This window comes from Camponotus vicinus, unplaced genomic scaffold (assembly GCF_025532165.1).
Source record: "Camponotus vicinus isolate PSW18456_S1 unplaced genomic scaffold, iyCamVici1.0 SCAF_6, whole genome shotgun sequence".
Classification (NCBI taxonomy): Eukaryota; Metazoa; Arthropoda; class Insecta; order Hymenoptera; family Formicidae; genus Camponotus; species Camponotus vicinus.
Window position 1 is genome coordinate 2,096,260 of NW_028141978.1, and position 25,096 is coordinate 2,121,355.

A 25,096-nucleotide genomic window follows, 5' to 3' on the forward strand; every position below is an offset into this window, starting at 1 on the left:
CAGTGCAATCGTTCTGGAAAAGAAAACAAAAATATTCTCCAGTGTTATCAGTGAAATAAACTAAAAGTTTATTTGCGAAAGTATACATTAATTGCAGATAAAATGTATATTTTTCATATGCATGCTTTATATTATTGACGAGCGAAATGTCTAATTGGGCTCTTAGTAACAGAAATTATTCTTCTCGATCTCTTTAATTCAATAACGCGATCAGAAGCCGCTTAAAGTCTTCGCTGCAGTCGTTCTGTAAATGCAAAATAATGTGGGAAAATTAAAGCTAGCATCAACTCAAGGCAAATATAGACATTTATGTATTTATGTATATGTTACTGATACAAGCGTGCATGCAGTCAGAGATTGGTAGTAATTAATAGTATTAGTGCAAAGAGGGACAAATTTTTCGTTTCGATCAACAATTTACTTGTGCTAGTATACAGTGCCAATCAATAGATCGATTTTTAATTTTCGATCTTTACAGAAACTCATGTTATTTTATAAATAACACTCTCTTGTTATTTTATAATAACGTTTTTCAGATGTTGCATTACTCTGATAAAGCGCAAAATATAAATAACACGAATAACACTATATTCACTATTAACGACCAACAAAATATAATAAACTAAATTAACCAAGGTCTTTGTATAATGTAACAAAACGTTATATGATATATATAATTTCCGGGACACTGAAGTAGGTTTTCGATATAAGGGAGTGTTGCGTACTATCGAAATATTTTCATCCGAGAAGAGTAAGCAAGAGTCTCTTGTAGTCGTCCTGAACAGTCTCCTGAACAATCGTCCTAAAATTTATGGAAAGTTATATGCAATGCTGAGAGTCAGCGCGAGTTAATAAATTACACGTGAGTTAATGAATTGTTGTTAATTATTATTGTTGTTTAGTTCAGTGACTATAAACGTTATATGCAATGCTGAGAGTCAGCGCGACTTAATAAATTACACGTGAGTTAATGAATTATTATTAATTATTATTGTTGTTTAGTTCAGTGACTATAAACGTAATTTTTATTGATCACGAGTTAAAGAAGTGCGTTGTATACGAATGTGAGAAAGAATAAAATTAAATATGACATACGTAACTAATACATTTTTTATACAGAGATAAAAAGCATTATTGTCTTAAATGAATAAATATATAAAAACTATAAAAGCGCTGACAATAAAGTTCAATTTCGATTGAACAAAATGAAAGAATTGAATTAAAGAATCTGTTTAAAAGAGATACAAATTTTATATTCTGTGAATTATTTGTTTTATCAAAATTTTATATCACTATGGAAACAAAATGAAGAAGTTGTAAAAATGAAACAGCTATTCTCAAATAAAATTATTACAATTGCAAGAAGTAGCATATCTCTTACATTGATCGCTTCTGCATGAGATTTCCCATAAAGTTTTTCGTAAGTCTCTTTAATGTCGCCAAATCGATCTCCGATAGTGTTATAATTATGCGTATTAATGTCGAATCGATGGTACCAAATCCGCGCATAGCTTTGTATAGTCTTTCCGCAAAAAAAGCAGTCTTGTCGCGAGCGCATTTCACTGAAAAAGAAACTCGTTTATATAGTTTGAAAACGATGAAAGTAGACAGATAACATTAAGAGAAGAAAATATTTCGAGAGATTAAATTAGCGAAGAGAGGCGCGAGTAATAGCAAATAGATTCTTTTGCATAGCTAATTTAATCACTTTTCTTATCCACAGCTAAGTAACCGTCCTCGAGAGCAAAATTTTCGCTTAATAACGTTCTCCAAACTGTCCCCGGCGATATGTTCGTATTCCTTAAAAGTTCTTCGCAATTGGGATAACTCTTAGTAATGAGAATTGCATTGAAGGTGCTTTCATCGGTACCCCATTGTCCTTCACCCGCGTTGAGAAGTTTTTCGGCATCCTGAAGCGCGGCCTTCTTATCGACATCAGTATTCTCGTTCCTACTGGCCTATATATCCGATTGTTTATTAAAGAATAGAGAAAAACACTAACGAAATGAATGCACGTATTTATCAACTTATCAATTACAGGACAACGATACTAAAAGCCTCTTGAAGTGACCGGAAGTATCACTCTTGAGGTCGTCCTCCAATTCTTTATCGTATACTAGTAAGATAAATTAAATACATATAGATCAGAATTTATAGAAAAATATAAAAAGAAATACACTATATTCTTAATTATTCGAAGTGAAAATCGTAGTTTTCAAACTTGTTTAGATAACATTTCTACTTCACATACAAAAAATACTAAAATAAGGGCAAAAAGCTCTTTAGAAAATGCTCTGCATAAAAGCTCTTAATCTATTTATATTACTATGACTACTTACATTCTTTGTAAACAGCCGATATCGTCTTGATACCGTAATTGCTCAGAGACGCCAAAACCTCGATAAGTGCACCTTCGTCAGTACCCATACCGGAAATGGCATCGTGCAATTCCTTAGCATACAATTCGGGAAGAGGTGTCATCAAGGCGCAGATGGCATTCTCGAAATTTCCGGACAATTCCGACTTCAGCTCGGAGACGAGGTCCTTGCCGTACATCGTCTTGAATTTGTCGGCGATCTCCAATCGTTGGACGATCCCTCGATGAGCGAAAACGTCAATGATTGTCTGTTCGTCAGTCCCGAAATCCTTCATAGCGATGAGCGCGCGCGCGTTTACTAGAAGCATTTATTATATCTTAAAAATATTGCAAAAATCTTTGTAAAAGATCATCTACTCATGCCGGCAAAAAAATTAAAACGATGAGATGAATCATTATGTTACATTCACTATTCTATTTAAATCTCGCTAAGATATTAACATAAATATCTGTACGACATAATATTGAGTACTTGCCATCTTGACTGAAATTATCTGAAAACATTATTAATATTATTCGATTATTTTATATTAAATATAATTAAATAATTTTCTTTCAAACTTTTTAACATACATGTATATTTAATGTTGGAATATATTATTTAACTATTTAAAACGATACTAAAGCATTAATCTGTGATCTTTAGAAAAATAAAAATAATTGCGGTGTTTAATTAAAATTTATATCATAGTGTTTTAAATTATGTAAATCGTAATAAAATTATATTTATATCGTTATAAAATTATATTAAGAGTATCTACGCGCGCTGATAACTCATCTGTCATGATTAATCCATGTAAATCGTGCGATCCGACGATGCGATAGTTTGTCCTTGATTCATTTCAGATACACGTCATGTTATGGACGATCTCATCGTGTAAGGCGCTACATCCATTTGCTTGTTACTTAACGACGGTTACGACGATTATGTTCGCATATTATATGTTCTATCGCGCTCTCTGATATTTCATTCGGCACGCGCATTTTTCTGCTTTCGCTCTTTTCGTCCATGTTTTCTTTTTTCTCCTTCGTTTGTACACAGTTTCTTCCATCTCTATAATAGCAGTCATATTGAAAACATTTGATCGCTGCTAGATTTGTTCCTTGTAGCTGAATTTTCTGCACTAAATATGACATGGATATATGTGTGATAGAAGTAGAAGGAAAGAGAAGGGATAAGAAAAAGTGCAAGTTCAACTACAAGGAACAAATCTCTGCGCGGGACTCCAAAAGCATTTCAGAATCTCTCCCCCTATGTTTCTCGTTGTTTAAATTTCAAAATAGAAAAATGATACGATATAGGATAAAGATAAAGGACAAACAGGATAAGGTCATTCAAACGGTGAAGTTTGAAGTATACGGTGCTATACAGAGTATCTGAAGCAATTTTATAATTATCACGACAATATAGGAAATAAAAATATGAAACAGTTACATTGCATTAATATTATGCGTATTTGCATCGTCTTATCGTTATTCTTTTATTCGGAAGGTGTATACCCTAGGACACTGCATATCAGTATGTATTGAATATATATGTATAACGCAAAAAAAAATATATATTTATATATAGGCGTTTATAATATCTTTTTATTAAATATTTTTTATAATAGTACGTATTTTTATTAAGAATACTATATTTATTAAAAAAAAATTTCGCATACAATATTCTATTTAATTCTTATGAATTAAAATAAAGTATCTAGAAAATTAAACTACTTTACAAGCTAATTTTAGATTTCTCTACTTTGCAAGTTTCTAGTTTTTTATTTTAGATATCTTTCTTTTTCTTTTCTTTAGATAAATCTTCTCCAATAACATATGATAATAGTTGCGAATGTATTAATAAATATTATTGTGGATGCTGTCAATTTATAGAATGGGATGCAGTTTCTTTAAATGGAACATGTGAGTAAATGTTCTTAAGCTATGCAATGCTATTAGTTGCTTAATATTAATTTATGTGTTGCATCTTATTGAGACTTTATTTTCATATAGTATGTGGAAATGCAAGCTATTTGGATCATGATTATGGGATTTCAATTACATTAACATACAACAATGTTACTCTTATTAATGAGACAGTTACAGGTAACATTCAATTACAAGTCAAATAGAGATATGCAATTTTAGTTATTATATTTTAATAAATATATATTTTTCCAGTTAAAGACGCACCACCTATCTGTGTAGGAAATTTTGTGGGTTCAGTTTTTGATATTTGCTTACAAATCTATGACATAGATATAGATTCTAATGGATTTCATGCATGTTTTGAAATTTTAAAAATTATGAAGTTTGAAATCTATAAATTAGAGTTAGGTTGCATTGGCAGTATGCTTAAATATTCCACATCACCTAATGTGATTATAGTATAGTTATATATTGAATTGAATACAATATCTCAATTTACATATAATATACCATTTTTTTTGTTTCATATTTACGTAATGCTTAATATTTATTTGAAGATGTAACAATAAGATAGTAAGATCTGATAGCTTTTTTATTATTCTAAAAAATACACTAATGTGTATTTATATTACTTATGTGTGTTTATTTTGACATAAGATCTTACCCGTCTTTATAATAATTTTGTATTTTTGCAAAATATATATATATATATTTTTTTGTAATTTTATAAATTATTATATAAGTATTACATAATAAATGGAATAATAGTACAAGTGTATGTATATTTATTAGTTTTGTATATTTATCTCATGTATAACCATTGTCTCAAACACTATTTTTATTCTCTCCTTCATGTATATTCCCTCATGTTATAACTATGTTAGTTATAATTATTCATATAATTATAACTATTTTTAATTCAACATTGCTATCAATAGTCTTTTCCATTCGGCAGTGCAATCGTTCTGGAAAAGAAAACAAAAATATTCTCCAGTGTTATCAGTGAAATAAACTAAAAGTTTATTTGCGAAAGTATACATTAATTGCAGATAAAATGTATATTTTTCATATGCATGCTTTATATTATTGACGAGCGAAATGTCTAATTGGGCTCTTAGTAACAGAAATTATTCTTCTCGATCTCTTTAATTCAATAACGCGATCAGAAGCCGCTTAAAGTCTTCGCTGCAGTCGTTCTGTAAATGCAAAATAATGTGGGAAAATTAAAGCTAGCATCAACTCAAGGCAAATATAGACATTTATGTATTTATGTATATGTTACTGATACAAGCGTGCATGCAGTCAGAGATTGGTAGTAATTAATAGTATTAGTGCAAAGAGGGACAAATTTTTCGTTTCGATCAACAATTTACTTGTGCTAGTATACAGTGCCAATCAATAGATCGATTTTTAATTTTCGATCTTTACAGAAACTCATGTTATTTTATAAATAACACTCTCTTGTTATTTTATAATAACGTTTTTCAGATGTTGCATTACTCTGATAAAGCGCAAAATATAAATAACACGAATAACACTATATTCACTATTAACGACCAACAAAATATAATAAACTAAATTTATTATTAACCAAGGTCTTTGTATAATGTAACAAAACGTTATATGATATATATAATTTCCGGGACACTGAAGTAGGTTTTCGATATAAGGGAGTGTTGCGTACTATCGAAATATTTTCATCCGAGAAGAGTAAGCAAGAGTCTCTTGTAGTCGTCCTGAACAGTCTCCTGAACAGTCGTCCTAAAATTTATGGAAAGTTATTTGCAATGCTGAGAGTCAGCGCGAGTTAATAAATTACACGTGAGTTAATGAATTGTTGTTAATTATTATTGTTGTTTAGTTCAGTGACTATAAACGTTATATGCAATGCTGAGAGTCAGCGCGAGTTAATGAATTATTATTAATTATTATTGTTGTTTAGTTCAGTGACTATAAACGTAACTTTTATTGATCACGAGTTAAGGAAGTGCGTTGTATACGAATGTGAGAAAGGATGAAATTAAATATGACATGCGTAACTTAATACATTTTTTATACAGAGATAAAAAGCATTATTATTTTAAATTAATAAATATATAAAAACTATAAAAGCGCTGAAAATAAAGTTCAATTTCAACTGAACAAAATGAAAGAAGTAAATTAAAGAATCTATTTAAAAGAAATCCAAATTTTATATTCTGTGAATTATTTATGTTTTATATCAAAATTTTATATCACTATGGAAACAAAATGAAGAAGTTGTAAAAATGAAAGAGCTATTCTCAAATAAAATTATTACAATTGCACGAAGCAGCATATCTCACTTACATCGATCGCTTCTGCAAGAGATTTCCCGTAAAGTCTTTCGTAAGTCTCTTTAATATCGCCCAAATCGATCTCCGATCGTGTTATAATTATGCGTATTAATGTCGAATCGGTGGTACCAAATCCGCGCATAGCTTTGTATAGTCTTTCCGCAAAATAAGCAGTCTTGTCGCGAGCACATTTCACTGAAAAAGAAACTCGTTTATATACTTTGAAAACGGTAAAAATAGACGGATAACATTAAGAGAAGAATCAAATATTTCGAGAGACTAAATTAGCGAAGAGAGGCGCGAGTAATAGCAAATAGATTCTTTTGCATAGCTAATTTAATCACTTTTCTTATCCACAGCTAAGTAACCGTCCTCGAGAGCAAAATTTTCGCTTAATAACGTTCTCCAAACTGTCCCCGGCGACATGTTCGTATTCCTTAAAAGTTCTTCGCAATTGGGATAACTCTTAGTAATGAGAATTGCATTGAAGGTGCTTTCATCGGTACCCCATTGTCCTTCACCCGCGTTGAGAAGTTTTTCGGCATCCTGAAGCGCGGCCTTCTTATCGACGTCAGTATTCTCGTTCCTACTGGCCTATATATCCGATTGTTTATTAAAGAATAGAGAAAAACACTAACGAAATGAATGCACGTATTTATCAACTTATCAATTACAGGACAACGATACTAAAAGCCTCTTGAAGTGACCGGAAGTATCACTCTTGAGGTCGTCCTCCAATTCTTTATCGTATACTAGTAAGATAAATTAAATACATATAGATCAGAATTTATAGAAAAATATAAAAAGAAATACACTATATTCTTAATTATTCGAAGTGAAAATCGTAGTTTTCAAACTTGTTTAGATAACATTTCTACTTCACATACAAAAAATACTAAAATAAGGGCAAAAAGCTCTTTAGAAAATGCTCTGCATAAAAGCTCTTAATCTATTTATATTACTATGACTACTTACATTCCTTGTAAACAGCCGATATCGTCTTGATACCGTAATTGCTCAGAGACGCCAAGACCTCGATAAGTGCGCCTTCGTCAGTACCCATACTGGAAAAGGCATCGAGCAATTCCTTAGCATAAAGTTCGGGAAAAGATGGCATCAGGGCGCAAATGGCGTTTTCGAAATTTCCGGACAATTCCGACCTCAGCTCGGAGACGAGGTCCTTGCCGTACATCGTCTTGAATTTGTAGGCGATCTCCAATCGTTGGACGATCCCTCGATGAGCGAAAACATCAATGATTGTCTGTTCGTCAGTCCCGAAATCCTTCATAGCGATGGGCGCGCGCGCGTTTACTAGAAGCATTTATTATATCTTAAAAATATTGCAAAAATCTTTGTAAAAGATCATCTACTCATGCCGGCAAAAAACGATGAGATGAATCATTATGTTACATTCGCTATTCTATTTAAATCTCGCTAAGATATTAACATAAATATCTGTACGACATAATATTGAGTACTTGCCATCTTGACTGAAATTATCTGAAAACATTATTAATATTATTCGATTATTTTATATTAAATATAATTAAATAATTTTCTTTCAAACTTTTTAACATACATGTATATTTAATGTTGGAATATATTATTTAACTATTTAAAACGATACTAAAGCATTAATCTGTGATCTTTAGAAAAATAAAAATAATTGCGGTGTTTAATTAAAATTTGTATCATAGTGTTTTAAATTATGTAAATCATAATAAAATTATATTTATATCGTTATAAAATTATATTAAGAGTATCTACGCGCGCTGATAACTCATCTGTCATGATTAATCCATGTAAATCGTGCGATCCGACGATGCGATAGTTTGTCCTTGATTCATTTCAGATACACGTCATGTTATGGACGATCTCATCGTGTAAGGCGCTACATCCATTTGCTTGTTACTTAACGACGGTTACGACGATTATGTTCGCATATTATATGTTCTATCGCGCTCTCTGATATTTCATTCGGCACGCGCATTTTTCTGCTTTCGCTTTTTTCGTCCATGTTTTCTTTTTTCTCCTTCGTTTGTACACAGTTTCTTCCATCTCTATAATAGCAGTCATATTGAAAACATTTGATCGCTGCTAGATTTGTTCCTTGTAGCTGAATTTTCTGCACTAAATATGACATGGATATATGTGTGATAGAAGTTGAAGGAAAGAGAAGGGATAAGAAAAAGTGCAAGTTCAACTACAAGGAACAAATCTCTGCGCGGAACTCCAAAAGCATTTCAGAATCTCTCCCCCTATGTTTCTCGTTGTTTAAATTTCAAAATAGAAAAATGATACGATATAGGATAAAGATAAAGGACAAACAGGATAAGGTCATTCAAACGGTGAAGTTTAAAGTATACGGTGCTATACAGAGTATCTGAAGCAATTTTATAATTATCACGACAATATAGGAAATAAAAATATGAAACAGTTACATTGCATTAATATTATGCGTATTTGCATCGTCTTATCATTATTCTTTTATTCGGAAGGTGTATACCCTAGGACACTGCATATCAGTATGTATTGAATATATATGTATAACGCAAAAAAAAATATATATTTATATATAGGCGTTTATAATATCTTTTTATTAAATATTTTTTATAATAGTACGTATTTTTATTAAGAATACTATATTTATTAAAAAAAAATTTCGCATACAATATTCTATTTAATTCTTATGAATTAAAATAAAGTATCTAGAAAATTAAACTACTTTGCAAGCTAATTTTAGATTTCTCTACTTTGCAAGTTTCTAGTTTTTTATTTTAGATATCTTTCTTTTTCTTTTCTTTAGATAAATCTTCTCCAATAACATATGATAATAGTTGCGAATGTATTAATAAATATTATTGTGGATGCTGTCAATTTATAGAATGGGATGTAGTTTCTTTAAATGGAACATGTGAGTAAATATTCTTAAGCTATGCAATGCTATTAGTTGCTTAATATTAATTTATGTGTTGCATCTTATTGAGACTTTATTTTCATATAGTATGTGGAAATGCAAGCTATTTGGATCATGATTATGGGATTTCAATTACATTAACATACAACAATGTTACTCTTATTAATGAGACAGTTACAGGTAACATTCAATTACAAGTCAAATAGAGATATGCAATTTTAGTTATTATATTTTAATAAATATATATTTTTCCAGTTAAAGACGCACCACCTATCTGTGTAGGAAATTTTGTGGGTTCAGTTTTTGATATTTGCTTACAAATCTATGACATAGATGTAGATTCTAATGGATTTCATGCATGTTTTGAAATTTTAGGAAAAATTATGAAGTTTGAAATCTATAAATTAGAGTTAGGTTGCATTGGCAGTATGCTTAAATATTCCATATCACCTAATGTGATTATAGTATAGTTATATATTGAATTGAATACAATATCTGAATTTACATATAATATACCATTTTTTTTTGTTTCATATTTACGTAATGCTTAATATTTATTTGAAGATGTAACAATAAGATAGTAAGATCTGATAGCTTTTTTATTATTCTAAAAAATACACTAATGTGTATTTATGTTACTTATGTGTGTTTATTTTGACATAAGATCTTACCCGTCTTTATAATAATTTTGTATTTTTGCAAAATATATATATATATATATTTTTTTGTAATTTTATAAATTATTATATAAGTATTACATAATAAATGGAATAATAGTACAAGTGTATGTATATTTATTAGTTTTGTATATTTATCTCATGTATAACCATTGTCTCAAACACTATTTTTATTCTCTCCTTCATGTATATTCCCTCATGTTATAACTATGTTAGTTATAATTATTCATATAATTATAACTATTTTTAATTCAACATTGCTATCAATAGTCTTTTCCATTCGGCAGTGCAATCGTTCTGGAAAAGAAAACAAAAATATTCTCCAGTGTTATCAGTGAAATAAACTAAAAGTTTATTTGCGAAAGTATACATTAATTGCAGATAAAATGTATATTTTTCATATGCATGCTTTATATTATTGACGAGCGAAATGTCTAATTGGGCTCTTAGTAACAGAAATTATTCTTCTCGATCTCTTTAATTCAATAACGCGATCAGAAGCCGCTTAAAGTCTTCGCTGCAGTCGTTCTGTAAATGCAAAATAATGTGGGAAAGTTAAAGCTAGCATCAACTCAAGGCAAATATAGACATTTATGTATTTATGTATATGTTACTGATACAAGCGTGCATGCAGTCAGAGATTGATAGTAATTAATAGTATTAGTGCAAAGAGGGACAAATTTTTCGTTTCGATCAACAATTTACTTGTGCTAGTATACAGTGCCAATCAATAGATCGATTTTTAATTTTCGATCTTTACAGAAACTCATGTTATTTTATAAATAACACTCTCTTGTTATTTTATAATAACGTTTTTCAGATGTTGCATTACTCTGATAAAGCGCAAAATATAAATAACACGAATAACACTATATTCACTATTAACGACCAACAAAATATAATAAACTAAATTAACCAAGGTCTTTGTATAATGTAACAAAACGTTATATGATATATATAATTTCCGGGACACTGAAGTAGGTTTTCGATATAAGGGAGTGTTGCGTACTATCGAAATATTTTCATCCGAGAAGGGTAAGCAAGAGTCTCTTGTAGTCGCCTGAACAGTCGTCCTGAAATTTATGGAAAGTTATATGCAATGCTGAGAGTCAGCGCGAGTTAATAAATTACACGTGAGTTAATGAATCGTTGTTAATTATTATTGTTGTTTAGTTCAGTGACTATAAACGTTATATGCAATGCTGAGAGTCAGCACGACTTAATAAATTACACGTGAGTTAATGAATTATTATTAATTATTATTGTTGTTTAGTTCAGTGACTATAAACGTAACTTTTATTGATCACGAGTTAAGGAAGTGCGTTGTATACGAATGTGAGAAAGGATGAAATTAAATATGACATGCGTAACTTAATACATTTTTTATACAGAGATAAAAAGCATTATTATTTTAAATTAATAAATATATAAAAGCTATAGAAGCGCTGAAAATAAAGTTCAATTTCAACTGAACAAAATGAAAGAAGTAAATTAAAGAATCTATTTAAAAGAGATCCAAATTTTATATTCTGTGAATTATTTATGTTTTATATCAAAATTTTATATCACTATGGAAACAAAATGAAGAAGTTGTAAAAATGAAAGAGCTATTCTCAAATAAAATTATTACAATTGCACGAAGCAGCATATCTCACTTACATCGATCGCTTCTGCAAGAGATTTCCCGTAAAGTCTTTCGTAAGTCTCTTTAATATCGCCCAAATCGATCTCCGATCGTGTTATAATTATGCGTATTAATGTCGAATCGGTGGTACCAAATCCGCGCATAGCTTTGTATAGTCTTTCCGCAAAATAAGCAGTCTTGTCGCGAGCACATTTCACTGAAAAAGAAACTCGTTTATATACTTTGAAAACGGTAAAAATAGACGGATAACATTAAGAGAAGAATCAAATATTTCGAGAGACTAAATTAGCGAAGAGAGGCGCGAGTAATAGCAAATAGATTCTTTTGCATAGCTAATTTAATCACTTTTCTTACCCACAGCTAAGTAACCGTCCTCGAGAGCACCAGAAAATTCTCGCTTAATAGCGTTCTCCAAACTATCCCCGGCGATACGTTCATATTCCTTAAAAGTTCTTCGCAATTGGGGATAACTCTTAGTGATGAGAATTGCATTGAAAGTGCTTTCATCGGTACCCCATTGTCCTTCACCCGCGTTGAGAAGTTTCTCGGCATCCTGAAGCGCGGCCTCCTCATCGACGTCAGTATTCTCATTTCTACTGGCCTATATATCCGATTGTTTATTAAAGAATAGAGAAAAACACTAACAAAATGAATGCGCGCTATTTATCAATTATTACTCACACAGGACAACGATACCAAAAGCCTCTTGAAGTAACCGGAAGTATCACTCTTGAGGTCGTCCTCCAATTCTTTATCGTACACTAGCAAGATAAATTAAATACATATAGGTCAGAATTTATAGATAAATATAAAAAGAAATACAATATATTCTTAATTATTCGAAGTGAAAATCGTAGTTTTCAAATTTGTTTAGATAACATTTCTACTTCACATACAAAAAATACTAAAATAAGAGCAAACAGCTCTTTAGAAAATGCTCTGCATAAACGCTTTTAATCTATTTATATTACTATGACTACTTACATTCCTTGTAAACAGCCGATATCGTCTTGATACCGTAATTGCTCAGAGACGCCAAAACCTCGATAAGTGCACCTTCGTCAGTACCCATACCGGAAATGGCATCGTGCAATTCCCTAGCATACAATTCGGGAAGAGGTGTCATCAAGGCGCAGATGGCATTCTCGAAATTTCCCGACAATTCCGACTTCAGCTCGGAGACGAGGTCCTTGCCGTACATCGTCTTGAATTTGTCGGCGATCTCCAATCGTTGGATGATGCCCCGATGAGCCAGAACATCGATGATTGTCTGTTCGTCAGTCCCGAAACCCTTCATGGCGGTTCGTATGAGAGTGGCATCTTCCTCAGCATTGAAGGGATCGGCCGGATATATGGTGGGCGTACACTAGGAGCATTTATTGTATCTTAAAAATATTGCAATAATCTTTGTAAAAAATCATCCACTCATACCGGCAAAAAATTGAAACGATGAGATGAATCATTATGTTACGTTCACTATTCTATTTAAATCTCGCTAAGATATTAACATAAATACCTGTACGTGATAATACTGAGTACTTGCCATCTTGACTGATTATCTGAAAACATTATTAATATTATTCGATATTATTTTATATCAAATATAATGAAGTAATTTTTTTCAAATTTTTTAACATGCATGTATATTTAATTTTTAAATATATTATTTAACTATTTAAAACGATACTAAAGCATTAATCTATGATCTTTAGAAAAATAAAAATAATTGCTGTGTTCAATTAAAATTTATATCATAGTGTTTTTAATTATGTAAATCGTAATAAAATTATATTTATATCGTTATAAAATTATATTAAGAGTATCTACGCATGCTGATAACTCTCATCTGTCATGATTAATCCATGTAAATCGTGCGATCCGACGATGCGGCAGTTTGTCCTTGACTCATTTCGGATACGTCACGTTATTGACGATGATCTCATCGTGTAAGGCGCTACATCCATTTGCTTATTACTTAACGACTATCAAAATAATTGTATGTTCACTTTATGATTTAGGAGATTACAATGATGATGATGAAGGCATGTTATTTCGCAAGATGCCGCAAGATAATATTGATCAGGCCGGCAAAGTGACACTTGGGGTGTGGCTTGTTTTACCTTTTTTGACGGATACGTTCTTTCCGGTATCGGTTCTGGTAGCTGGTAACCGACTAACGGTTTGTAAGACGTTCTCCGTCGACGAGAAGCAGCACAGAAGAGAAGAGGAAAGGAATTCGTTGGTGGGGCAATACGTGTTTTATATCCACTTACAATGAAGACAACCGAGGCACCGACAGTTCGATATTTTTTGCCGAATTTTTCATGACATAATGCGAAATAGATGAAATCGATATCGATTCCGGTAAGTTTCACGGCTAGTTTTTAAATGCGAAATAATATTTTAATTTAAAAAGAATCTAACAATCATTTCCAATCATTTTTCTTAAAGAAAAAATGCGCAAAAAATAAGGAACAGGAAAAGTATTGAAAAAAACAATTTTCATATTATAAGTACTATATAGCCGTGTACTTTTTTTATACTTATCAATATTAATTATTAACAACGTTAAATTAATCATAATACCTTAATTATTAATAATGTCGAATTGAATAAATTTACTTTAATTTTAATATTTTTGTTTTTATTATGTGTCTTGTTTTTCTTTATTTTTATCAATTTAGGATCAATTGCAATTTTTAATTTTTATTTTTCGTTTTTGTTGAAAGTGTTAAAAATGTTTTCAAAAACAACTCTTGGTAAAGCTATTAGTTTTGCATCAAGACAATACGACGCCAAGATTATTAGGATAGATTTAGTACAAGAAGTATAAAATCGATACCGATTGTTCAGTTTCTTATAATTTTGATTTTTTAATGCGAAATGATAAATTACAAATCTTTAATAAGAATAGAAAATCCAAAGTGCAAAATAATTATTAAATATAATTGCCGAGATGGCGGAAGTATAGCATAACATTTCTGTTGCTCACAAATTCCAGTTCTCAGAATGATTCATACGATTTTAATGACGTGTTCTTCTAACAACTAAAAATGATTACAATACTCAAAATAATATTTAATATTTAAAAAAAATTAATGTGCATAGCGAGAGATTAAATTACTAAAAAATATTAGATATTAAATTTCGAGATCGCTAAGAAAAATGTTGATTAAATAGCGCGATGAATTTTGAATTAAATTAGAAATCCTTATTTTATAGAAAAAAAAATTGTTTTTATAAATTTAATCTACAATTTTTTATATTAATTTTTTTCGAATGTTAAATTATGAAAACAGAAAGATAAGTATTCTGTTTATTCATATTGTCGATAAAGAGCAAGCTGTTAATCTCTATAAGTAAAAACAGTGATTATATTTTAATCACATTTAGATTTTGACTGTCCAATATTATCAAACAAATGGAGCATAATGTACTAATTAATGATATGATAATGACAACTGATATGTTCGCGTGTCGACTAATTACATCGATTATATTAAATAATTTTACTTACATTAATGTATATATATTAGTTCCACTGACAATTTACAGAGAATGCCGGTTGCTTTCAGAATGATTCTTCGTCGCGTTGTGCACGAATGTGAATACTTTGCTAACTGCGTGGAAACTGTTCTGACAGCGGCGAGATATTAAGGACAACGTTGAGGAAGAGAGAGAGAGAGAAAGATAACGTTCACTTTGGTGGGGCTGACGACGTAGCACCGAACAATGACGTAGGAACGGAGTATCCTGTAGTAGAGCCAAAGGATGAGATGGTGAGTGAATCGTTGCTCGCCAGACTGACGCCGTACAAGATCGATTGGAAATAATGAAAACAATTATGTTATCACTAAAATTTGCACGTCAATATATATTTTACGTACATATAAATTTTAATAAAATGTAAAATGGAACTTTTATTACGTACTTCCTTCATTTCTCAATGAATAATATTACTCATGAAAAGAGCACTTTATATGATTCATAATCCTTCATTGAATGAGAACAGATCGTGACGCTCTTGAACATGCAGAATGCGTAACAGAATTAGCACATATATAGAGTCTCGAAAGTTTAGGCCAGAATTGTAGTCAGAGATTGGAGTAATAATGAATAAATATTATATCAAAATATATAATATATTCTTAGCGAATATTATAAATTTTGTCGAGCTTCCAATATCGTTAAATTCGATGGAAATGTCATTTTTCTGATCGTCTGTGACACCTTTTATGCATTGTATGATGTCACTTGCATAACATGCATGCTTATTCAGAATATTTATTCATTTCACATTACAATAAAAATCCAATGACGCATTGAAAGAGAACTTGATAAATTTAATCTGATACCATGGGATTAAAAAAACATTTAAAAAAATATTCGAGAAAGATTTGTTCAAAAAAAATGATTTGGATTATGATTTTGGAGAAAAGAAACTTGATGTGGAGCCGTCTGAAAATGTTTTATTAAGATTACATATGGCAAGCGAGGCTTTCATTTCCAATTCCTCAAATTGAAAATCCATCTCCTCAACATTTTTTTCAATACATACATATATATATATATACTGTCAGTACGATAAAAAGTGCATTCTCTAGCACATCTTGCACTTGTCTTATCTAATTATCTACTAAAAATTTGTCTAGATTCTTTTTCCTTTATCACTTTTACCGCTTTGAGAGAATCGTTCAGACTTCTTGTGCGAATCGTTCCCTTATATGTCTGTACTATACAATTATAGTACAGCCAAGAATATGCGAGCTGAATGTTATCATTTGTAAATGAATAATATCTCGATAATGTGAATTTCTTACATTTTGTAAAATATAATCCGTAATTTTTTAACAATAAAATATATATTATCAACACATAAAAGAATTTATAAAAGAAAATCGATACATATTACATACTGAAAAATTTTTGTCAAATACGTCGAAATGAGTCTCGTTGATTCTAAATTGTGCGTCGCAAGGAACTACGTTATACACACATCTTCGAAACATACACATATCTTCTTATCTAATTTTTTGACTATATAAGGTGTTCCGCAATACATATACGCGGCTTTGATCTTAACAATTGACGAATTTGAAGACGTTCTTTCCTTAGTAAAAATGTTGAAGTGCCATTACATTTTCCAATATTAAAAAAATTCTAATTATGTATATTATAGTATATATATATAATAATAAAGTATTAAATATACTTTATTATTATTATTATATTTTTATAATCAAATTCTAAGTTAAAGTTTCATTATATAAAATTTTATTATTAAAAACAAAAATGTTTTTGTTTTTAGCCACTTATAATTCAGAAAAATGTTAGAGCTTTCATTTTTACTACAGAATTTAAATATGATTAAAAAGATTTAACTTATCCAAAAGAGTAATAAAGAGTGATATTTTTAAATAAGCTATATAAACTTTTAATCTAAATGGATAACATATTAATATTTTCTGATTAATAAACTATACAAGCTGTGAGACAGAGAAATTATCAATTTTCTAATTTTTCTTTTTGTTTAAATTTGAACATCTCAAAAACGACATTTAATATAAAAAAAATTCTACTCTATATACTTTTCGATTTATTTTTTCAAATAAAACCTTCTCTGGTCGTACCATTAATGACAAACTACCTTATATAGTCAAAACATTGATAACGATTCTATACGATATCTGACATCCTAAATCTCAATATAAATCATTGATGATAAAGAGAAATGATATATGTAAGAACAATATGAATATAATCGAATTAGTTTCGTCATATAATCAGGATCTTTTTACTAAATATTACTAATGTTAAATATATAGATTTTGTTAATTATATTCATGGAATAATTATGATTTGTTATGAGAGAGTGCCTAAATTTAAGAAATAAAAAAGAAAGCAAATTCGAGAAATGCATATTACGCTAATCGTGGCATTTTGATATGTTTTATATATTTGACTATTAAACATTTTTGCAAGCGCACACACACACAAATTAAAGCAATGTATTTGTAACACTGGTTAAAAATATCTCTAATGCAGCAATGCTACTTATATATATAATAATATATAATAATATATAATTTTAAATAATGATATATAATGAAAATATTAATAAGAGATATAGAGAGAGAAAGAGATTTGTGTGAGCGACAGTAATGGTAAAATAAGAGAGTGACTTAATAATAGCAGCAATTGCAATAGTCAAAATAGCAGTGCAATAGCAATGACAATAGTAATGCTTTCCACAATAATAATAATAATAATAATAATAATAATAATAATAATAATAATAATAATAATAATAATAATAATAATAATAATAATAATAATAATAATAATAATAATAATAGTCTCTAAATGTTCATACAGTAAGAAAATGTTATAAAACACATTCTACATTCATTATAAATTTTTGTATAAAAATGCAATTTGCAAAGAAGACTATATAAATCCACATCTTAAAATTATTAACATAATTTTCACATAATTATTATGTAATTTTCCAATAGATTCGATACTAGTGCACATAATCATTTGATTGTAAATATACGCGTTATGATTCATGCAACAATTATTAATTTCAATACATATGTCATGGAAAGTATTTCTATAACATTGTATATTATACGTATATAAAACGTTGATTATTCGCCTGTAGATTAATTCGAAAATCGATATTGAATAACAACTGTTCTAATAAAAGAAACATGATGGATATACATATTAAAAATATGAAGTATACATACAATAACATTTTCACATAATATAAAAAGATAAAATAATATCTATAAAGAGTATTTTAATATGCAAAATAAAAACTAAATATATATAGTTTCTTAAATATAAATAAATTCTCTAATAACAAGATTATATATATATAGTTTCATTGATAAATATAACATTGCTTTAAATCCTCCAGCACTGCACACTGTGTACAGTCTCAGATTTTATATAAATTGCACCACAAACGTCTTTAAAATAAAAACATTATTAATCTAACATCAAATGCGATTTCAATGATATAAAATTAATGATAATTATTAATAAGCAAGCATAGATAATAAATCTTCCAATGGTATGCCACACACAAGTACTGCAGGATTCAAGAACTAAAATTAATGTATGTACAAGATGTATCAAACTCACTGCATTTTCTTTCATTTCTGATTTCTTTAATATCTTTTCCACTTAAGCCAAAGAATTTGCAATTGAAAAAAAGTGCGTATGATGCTTGAAGGGTTATTCTCTCTATATATCATATGTTAGCTGAAACGCAGTAGTTGTGAGAGGCGGATGATGCTTCAACATTAGATAATGTGTTTAAAGAAGCGGATATTATGTTTTGTGATATATCGAGAATCTTTGTTGGAAGAATATCATTTTCTTTCTTGCCTTTTTCATTTAGATGGATTTGCAGGAACGCTTTTACGAAAACATTTCTCTCACAAACACGCACTCGGGACAGTCGCCGTTATTTTATACATAAGAATTTTCATATACGGCAAATTCAACAATAAACGTATGCTTTTTTTTATAGAACTTTACAGAGTGAGACACCTAACTTTACCATCCAAAATATCTTCTATCAACAGTGCAAAAAAAAGCCATACATAAAATGTTTCATAAAAGAGTATGTTTGCAGAAATTAGTGTATCGTGGAAAATTGATGATAACTGATAAATAATTTTTCCATAAAATATCCACTTATCTGAATGTTATGATTAGATATATGAATTCATGGGAGAAAGATGAATGTTTAATTCATAAGAGCAAAAAATAAAACTCATAACATGAGTAAAACTATCATACACGCATGCCATTTTATATATCAATGTATAGTATATATCATGTGATATATACTATATGTAGTATATATCATTGATATATTACACGCATAATTAGCATTAAGAAAGAAAACATTTTGCACAATAACATTCAAAGATAATCTTATAGATATGCGAAGCAATGATTCTTAAATAATATTTCAGAGAAGACATTTTTGTTCAATTAGTTAAAAAACTACACTATACGAGCAAATCTTTTCTCTAAAAATTGCCAAAAATTTCATATTTATCTCAATGTTGCCTTACATCTAAAATTACTCTAAAATCCAAATTGTAGTAGAAAAGTAAAAAAGTTAAAAAAAATCATTTTATAATATCATTATAGAATATTAAATTTAATCTAAAGCATAGATTAGAAAAAATAATTGCAGATAAAAAAATATAAAAAAGATATTAATATATCATGACATTTCTCTCTCTCTTCTCTCTTATATATAAATTGCTTGAAAGTGATTTTTTCTTATTGTCCATATTTTTTCTATTTATATATACAAGCATTCTCTCTCTCATTCTATTTGTTCACTAATTTACATAAAAGTTGATTGCAAGTTGTGTTATTAAAAAAAAAATAAATAATATGTTGTAAGCTGATATGTAAACAATAACTGACTTGTTTCTGAATTAATTAACTTATTTAAAAAATTGTAAAAGCAAAAGAATAGTTTTTGCTAACAAATGATCAATCTTTTGCAACTCATTAATATAGAGTAATTTAAGACATAGATTTATATAAACTTTTTTCTATCTGTTTGACCATCTTAATATAAATAAGATTATGTATTTTTTAGACACCCTGTATTATCCGTAGAAAAACAGGGGTACATTTGAGCATTGGAGTAAATTTGAAAATTTTTAAAGCATCATTACAGTAAAATCATACATTACAATAAAAAATCTTTGTATTTATTAGAATATTCAAACTTTAAAGAAAAACTTTTCTATTGTCGTATAGAATATTAAATTTTTAAATACATCCCAATGTTTGCAAATGTATCCTTTTCTTTCTTATGTATTACCCGTATCTATCAGTACCTGGTCAATATGCAACATGCTGATTGACTCTGTACTTCTTAAAATACTAAATTTTCATTCAAATTTCTCTTAAAAAATCACTATTAAATTCATCCATGAGATATCTCTCTATTAATGATATCCACATATTTTACGAAACATCCTATATATAAGATTCCATCTTGATAATATTAGTCTGATCAATATTAGAAGATACAGATTGAGGAATGAAACATATGAAAAGAGAAAAAAATGAACTTTAAAAAATCATGAACATTTTTTTAAAACATTTTAACAATTATTATATTTAGAATATAAATGTTTAGTGAGTAATAACTCTCTATAAAATTATCAAGTTACAAAAGGCAAGAAAATGCAATATAAATTTCAAGAAAATAATATCAGACAAGCACTAATCAGTTCTTTGAGAGATGAGCAGAGCTTATAATCTTAACTTATATGGAAAAATTTGTAAGATAAAACTTATTTGTTTCATTAATAGAAAAAAAATTCATTTAAATTCTTTTATAACTTTTTTAAAATAAATTATTTTTAAAAGTAATCATAAAGCAAATTTGTAACTGTGCATCCATACTGCATTTATAAGACTATATAATCATAGAGAACATTTCTTTAAAACATAAATGCATAGAATGTCAGAAGGAGAAAAGCAAATGGTAAAGTTAAGTGTCCTATTCCGTGTAACAATAGCACGATTATGGCACGAAACTTATTCCTAAAGACAAATGCTAAACGGATCAGATCGATTTAATATAAATACATGCTCGGGGAGCGATCTCTTCTGTAGTATTATTTTCGAGAGACGACTATCTCAGTATTCTATAATTTTTCTGCTCGATTAATCTGCATTCAATTTTTTGTATTTTTTTGTATTTTTTTCTTTTTTTTGGAACTTCTCCCTTTGTTATTAATCTATGTCATCCATTCGTACATCGTGCTTACAGTAGATACAAAAGACCTAAGAAAGGCATTCTTAGGTTTTCCTATGATGCAAACTTAAGTTTGCAATGTATTTGTAATTTCTCGATGTACAGTTACCAAATCTTGTATGTAACCAGCTAATCTGGCATTTAATGTATCCAAATTTTGTTTTTGAACCTTATTTGCACTCAATGCAAGTTCTAATTGTTCATGAACTACATTTAACATTTCGCGAATTTCTGTATTCTCCTTTTGTAAAGCCTTGCAAAAACAAAAATGAGATATTTGTTAACCAAATACGTCGGATTAATCTAACTTTAACGTACTAAAAGTATTAATATAGAAGAAAATTTTATATACATACCACAAGATCTTTACCCTTAGTGGCCATAGTGAGAGCTTTGATTTCATCATTTCGCGTTCTCAGCTCACATTCCAATGCTTCAACTCTCAATCTTAAGGCTTCGCTATTTCCTTCCGCAATTTTTCCAGCTTCTAAATCGGCGTATTTAGCTTTTATTTTGGCATTTTCATCTTTATACAATTGTAACTGTCTCTTCCATTCGTCAACATTAGCTGTGGATTCTTGTAACGCACTTGTTAATCTTGCATTATTGGTTTTGAGGGTAGTCAATTCAATCTATAATAAAATATCAATTACATTATTTTATCGGTTATTTTCATTTACATTCCTAAAAAGAATCTTTTTGAACATACCTCCCATTTCTTTGCATTAGCAGAACTCTGAGCTAGAGCAAGTTTCAGCCTATCATTCTCGTACTTGAGTTGCACCTCAGCCGACTGTCCACCTTGTGTAGAGCTCAGTTGCGCCGATTTTCCTTGATGCTGCGGACTTTCTGTACACTGCTGAGAAACACTCTGTGATCTTGAATGGACTGTGTTTTTCAATTCATCGTCCACTTTATTCTGACAACTACCAGGTAAAGGACTGCTGCTTACCGAAGATACACTGTTCTGAGCGGATATCATATTGGCATTCGGATTCGGGTTGTTTGATACTGATACATTGGAGTTAATCATCGAAGAGTTTGGCGGATCGATGAGATCTTGTTCCGACGATGGCATACCCGATCGTGATGTAATAGGACTAACATTCGCACTGGTAGCTGGCGTAACTGAAGAACTATTCGACTGTAACTTAGCGTTAGCTAGTTTTGTGGCTTCTTTCACCTCGTGAAATTTCTCGATAAACTGTTGATGAATAATATTTCTTCTGAGAGTATGCTATATGAGAATATTTTACTGTAGATTGCAACCAAAGTATAAATACAAACCTTTCCTAATTCAGCCTCAGATGCAAAACCTAAACCATATACAGTATTCGCCCTGACATCCGACCACTGGCCAAATTTCTGTGACGTTTTTGTAAAAGTCATGTTTGGTGTAATTGTGCTATTTATGACAGCCTAAAGAGAAAAAAAGAGAGCATATATGTTAGATACTAGCCTATGCTTACAAATTGCTTTTATACTCACAAATACAACTTTTAATCATACCTTTGTTCCTTCAACTGATATTATTCTGTACAGACTTCTGGTAGAATCATAAAAGAATGATACTGATATTGCTGCTGATGATGCAGGTACCCAAGATCGTTTTGTCTTGGGATCAATGTGAAATACATGCGCTTTGCACGTAAATATTGGTTGTTCACTGTAATCAATTTAAATAATAAAAGAAGAGTGTGTATACATATATGTGTGTATACATATGATCTTACATATATGATACAAAGTGTCTATTTTTATCTGACCTTATTAAAGCAAATGCATATTCAAAGATATACTATAGAATTGAAATATAAAATTATGAAGAAAAATATATGTATACAATAAGATTTCTGCTACAAAAAAACTAATATTTATTCATATTTAGTTATATATTAATAAATAAAATTTTAAATATTTTATCAATATATCATATTATCACAAAAAATATCATTTCACAAATATATAAGAACAAAAATAAATTTTTCTGAATGATAAAATAAAGGAGAAATTGAATATTACTCAATTTTAAATAAAATGTATGAATGCATAAATACAGGAAATATTTATATTAAAATATAGCCTGCCTAAGTGTCTATATTGTACATATTTTTTATGTATTTTAAATATCAAATAAATCTTAAAAATATTAGAGCTTCTTCGCCTATTGAACAATTTTTGTGTAACATACGGCTCCTCTCTTTAATTAGTAAAACAGCAAAACAGATGTCACAAATGAGAAACTACTACCAAGAAACGAGTGTGACTAATTCGTTTCATTATTTTATAAAAAAAAGAGAGGAAAAATTACTCCAGAATGCACATCATTGGAGTGGAATACCGCATTGATACTGTCAACTGTCAATCAAGTCGGGATAAAATAAAACGCGTAGAACAGATGCTGCGAAGAAACGCAGTTACATCGGCACAGGGGCATTGTCTCCTACATCGAAAGCGATCTAGTTGGTGCGGCACGATAGAGGCACCGGTGATAGGCGTATCAAGAACAATTCAACGTACATGGGAGCGCGAGATGAAAATTCGCGATCGCTTATACACATGAGCGTTACACACCCTTAAAAGGCGGTGTGTATCCTTCGCCGGAGAATAATCACTTACCCCATTGTTTCCTTGCCCGATGTCATATAAGAGGCTCTTCTCAGTCGCACGGTCTCATAAATCGTGTCGCGCGCATTCAACGCGAGCGCGCGGCGGCTATTTTCAGATCGGAACAGGCGAGATTTTCCGAGAAAGCGCCGGGAACCGTTCGAGCGTAGAGCGAGATCCGCGAGTTGACAGCCGCCGCCATCGGCCGAACTACTCTCTCTCCCTCTCTCTCTCTCTCTTCCTCTTTCCTCTCTCTACCTATCTATCTATAGCGTATAGCGACGATCACGCGACGACATGAACGTAGTCGAATCTCTTTACACGGTCTGCCTGGATTTAATCGATTTTCCACGAAAGGCTCTGCTATTCGCCGTTAACCTCTCGACGCGACTCACCGCTCTCCGAGACTTGTCAAATTCACCGAATCCACCGAACGAGGCTTCGCGGAAAGTCGCGCACGCACATCACACCCGACACGATCGTACTCGAATCGCCTTAAAGGTACTAACGCAACGATGCGACAATTATGCTTTGAGGACGGTGCTGCAATCATGGACGTGCGAGATATCTGCTGGCCCTGTGCAAGATAAAAAAAAATGATGAGAGGAAACGTTAAGTTTCTCTATTTAAAAAATGCAAAATAAATTAAATAAGTTTTGCATTCTGTTAATTGACAAAATTAGAAACGAATATATGTAATAAATCTGTAAAATATTATAGGATATAATTAACAGGACACGAATCGAAAGAGAACTCCAATTTCCAGTTATTTCTGAGAATTTAAAGATTTAAAAGTTTAAACTCCAACATTGGAAGATTGTTCCATCTCAAAT

At 30.1% G+C, this 25,096-nt stretch overlaps 4 protein-coding genes, 1 long non-coding RNA gene and 2 pseudogenes across 10 annotated transcripts; 3 read left to right on the plus strand and 4 right to left on the minus strand.

Moving 5' to 3' along the window:
• Positions 1 to 44: 44 nt before the first annotated feature.
• Positions 45 to 3,529, minus strand: LOC145973500 (annexin B9-like; annotated as a pseudogene). The gene is made up of 6 exons (XR_014439489.1): positions 2,854 to 3,529; positions 2,340 to 2,675; positions 2,028 to 2,116; positions 1,709 to 1,958; positions 1,382 to 1,562; positions 45 to 802 (listed from the first exon to the last, which is right to left on the minus strand). The product of XR_014439489.1 is annotated as an annexin B9-like (transcript).
• LOC145973498 (uncharacterized) lies at positions 3,216 to 5,266 on the plus strand. The gene is made up of 4 exons (XM_083102951.1): positions 3,216 to 3,896; positions 4,178 to 4,285; positions 4,376 to 4,468; positions 4,544 to 5,266. The coding sequence occupies exons 1-4, from the start codon at positions 3,800 to 3,802 to the stop codon at positions 4,753 to 4,755; spliced, it is 510 nt and encodes a 169-aa protein (XP_082959077.1). The 5' UTR covers positions 3,216 to 3,799; the 3' UTR covers positions 4,756 to 5,266.
• Positions 5,267 to 5,287: 21 nt separating this feature from the next.
• On the minus strand, positions 5,288 to 8,742 carry LOC145973499 (annexin B9-like; annotated as a pseudogene). The gene is made up of 6 exons (XR_014439488.1): positions 8,089 to 8,742; positions 7,582 to 7,917; positions 7,270 to 7,358; positions 6,951 to 7,200; positions 6,620 to 6,801; positions 5,288 to 5,487 (listed from the first exon to the last, which is right to left on the minus strand). The product of XR_014439488.1 is annotated as an annexin B9-like (transcript).
• LOC145973496 (uncharacterized) lies at positions 8,401 to 11,115 on the plus strand. The gene is made up of 4 exons (XM_083102950.1): positions 8,401 to 9,131; positions 9,413 to 9,520; positions 9,611 to 9,703; positions 9,779 to 11,115. The coding sequence occupies exons 1-4, from the start codon at positions 9,035 to 9,037 to the stop codon at positions 9,991 to 9,993; spliced, it is 513 nt and encodes a 170-aa protein (XP_082959076.1). The 5' UTR covers positions 8,401 to 9,034; the 3' UTR covers positions 9,994 to 11,115.
• On the minus strand, positions 10,301 to 14,024 carry LOC145973494 (annexin B9). Of its 3 annotated transcripts, none has more exons than XM_083102946.1 (7): positions 13,966 to 14,024; positions 13,362 to 13,404; positions 12,830 to 13,211; positions 12,527 to 12,606; positions 12,200 to 12,446; positions 11,860 to 12,041; positions 10,301 to 10,497 (listed from the first exon to the last, which is right to left on the minus strand). In XM_083102946.1, the coding sequence occupies exons 2-7, from the start codon at positions 13,389 to 13,391 to the stop codon at positions 10,447 to 10,449; spliced, it is 972 nt and encodes a 323-aa protein (XP_082959072.1). In that variant the 5' UTR covers positions 13,392 to 13,404; positions 13,966 to 14,024; the 3' UTR covers positions 10,301 to 10,446. The 3 variants fall into 3 exon arrangements, with proteins under 3 accessions (XP_082959072.1, XP_082959074.1, XP_082959073.1); XM_083102948.1 differs by lacking the exon at positions 10,301 to 10,497 and adding an exon at positions 10,529 to 10,728; XM_083102947.1 differs by lacking the exon at positions 10,301 to 10,497 and adding an exon at positions 10,773 to 11,273.
• Positions 13,673 to 15,768, plus strand: LOC145973501 (uncharacterized). Its single transcript, XR_014439491.1, has 2 exons — positions 13,673 to 14,209; positions 15,421 to 15,768. It is a non-coding gene; the product is annotated as an uncharacterized LOC145973501 (long non-coding RNA).
• A 526-nt stretch (positions 15,769 to 16,294) lies between these two features.
• On the minus strand, positions 16,295 to 24,774 carry Homer (homer protein). 2 transcript variants are annotated; one of them, XM_083102945.1, is made up of 7 exons: positions 24,276 to 24,774; positions 23,166 to 23,322; positions 22,944 to 23,075; positions 22,609 to 22,860; positions 22,366 to 22,512; positions 22,013 to 22,288; positions 16,295 to 21,909 (listed from the first exon to the last, which is right to left on the minus strand). In XM_083102945.1, exons 1-7 carry the CDS (start codon positions 24,299 to 24,301, stop codon positions 21,724 to 21,726), a joined length of 1,176 nt encoding a protein of 391 aa, XP_082959071.1. In that variant the 5' UTR covers positions 24,302 to 24,774; the 3' UTR covers positions 16,295 to 21,723. The 2 variants fall into 2 exon arrangements, with proteins under 2 accessions (XP_082959071.1, XP_082959070.1); XM_083102944.1 differs by having other exon boundaries at positions 22,366 to 22,860.
• Between the last annotated feature and the right edge of the window lie 322 nt (positions 24,775 to 25,096).

Excerpts from the sequence above, each read along its gene's own strand:
- LOC145973498 (XM_083102951.1), top strand. The coding sequence starts at position 3,800 with ATGAAACAGTTACATTGCATTAATATTATGCGTATTTGCATCGTCTTA. Across the intron at positions 4,286-4,375 it reads AGTTTCTTTAAATGGAACAT|TATGTGGAAATGCAAGCTAT; the intron begins GTGAGTAAATGT and ends ATTTTCATATAG. Across the intron at positions 4,469-4,543 it reads TATTAATGAGACAGTTACAG|TTAAAGACGCACCACCTATC; the intron begins GTAACATTCAAT and ends ATATTTTTCCAG.
- LOC145973496 (XM_083102950.1), top strand. The coding sequence starts at position 9,035 with ATGAAACAGTTACATTGCATTAATATTATGCGTATTTGCATCGTCTTA. Across the intron at positions 9,521-9,610 it reads AGTTTCTTTAAATGGAACAT|TATGTGGAAATGCAAGCTAT; the intron begins GTGAGTAAATAT and ends ATTTTCATATAG. Across the intron at positions 9,704-9,778 it reads TATTAATGAGACAGTTACAG|TTAAAGACGCACCACCTATC; the intron begins GTAACATTCAAT and ends ATATTTTTCCAG.
- LOC145973494 (XM_083102946.1), bottom strand. The coding sequence starts at position 13,391 with ATGGCAAGTACTCAGTATTATCACGTACAG. Across the intron at positions 12,607-12,829 it reads ATCGGCTGTTTACAAGGAAT|TGTACGATAAAGAATTGGAG; the intron begins GTAAGTAGTCAT and ends TTATCTTGCTAG. Across the intron at positions 10,498-11,859 it reads CTCTTGCAGAAGCGATCGAT|AACGATTGCACTGCCGAATG; the intron begins GTAAGTGAGATA and ends TTTCTTTTCCAG.
- Homer (XM_083102944.1), bottom strand. The coding sequence starts at position 24,301 with ATGACATCGGGCAAGGAAACAATGGG. Across the intron at positions 22,861-22,943 it reads CTGAGGCTGAATTAGGAAAG|TTTATCGAGAAATTTCACGA; the intron begins GTTTGTATTTAT and ends ATTCATCAACAG. Across the intron at positions 21,910-22,012 it reads CTAAGGGTAAAGATCTTGTG|GCTTTACAAAAGGAGAATAC; the intron begins GTATGTATATAA and ends TGTTTTTGCAAG.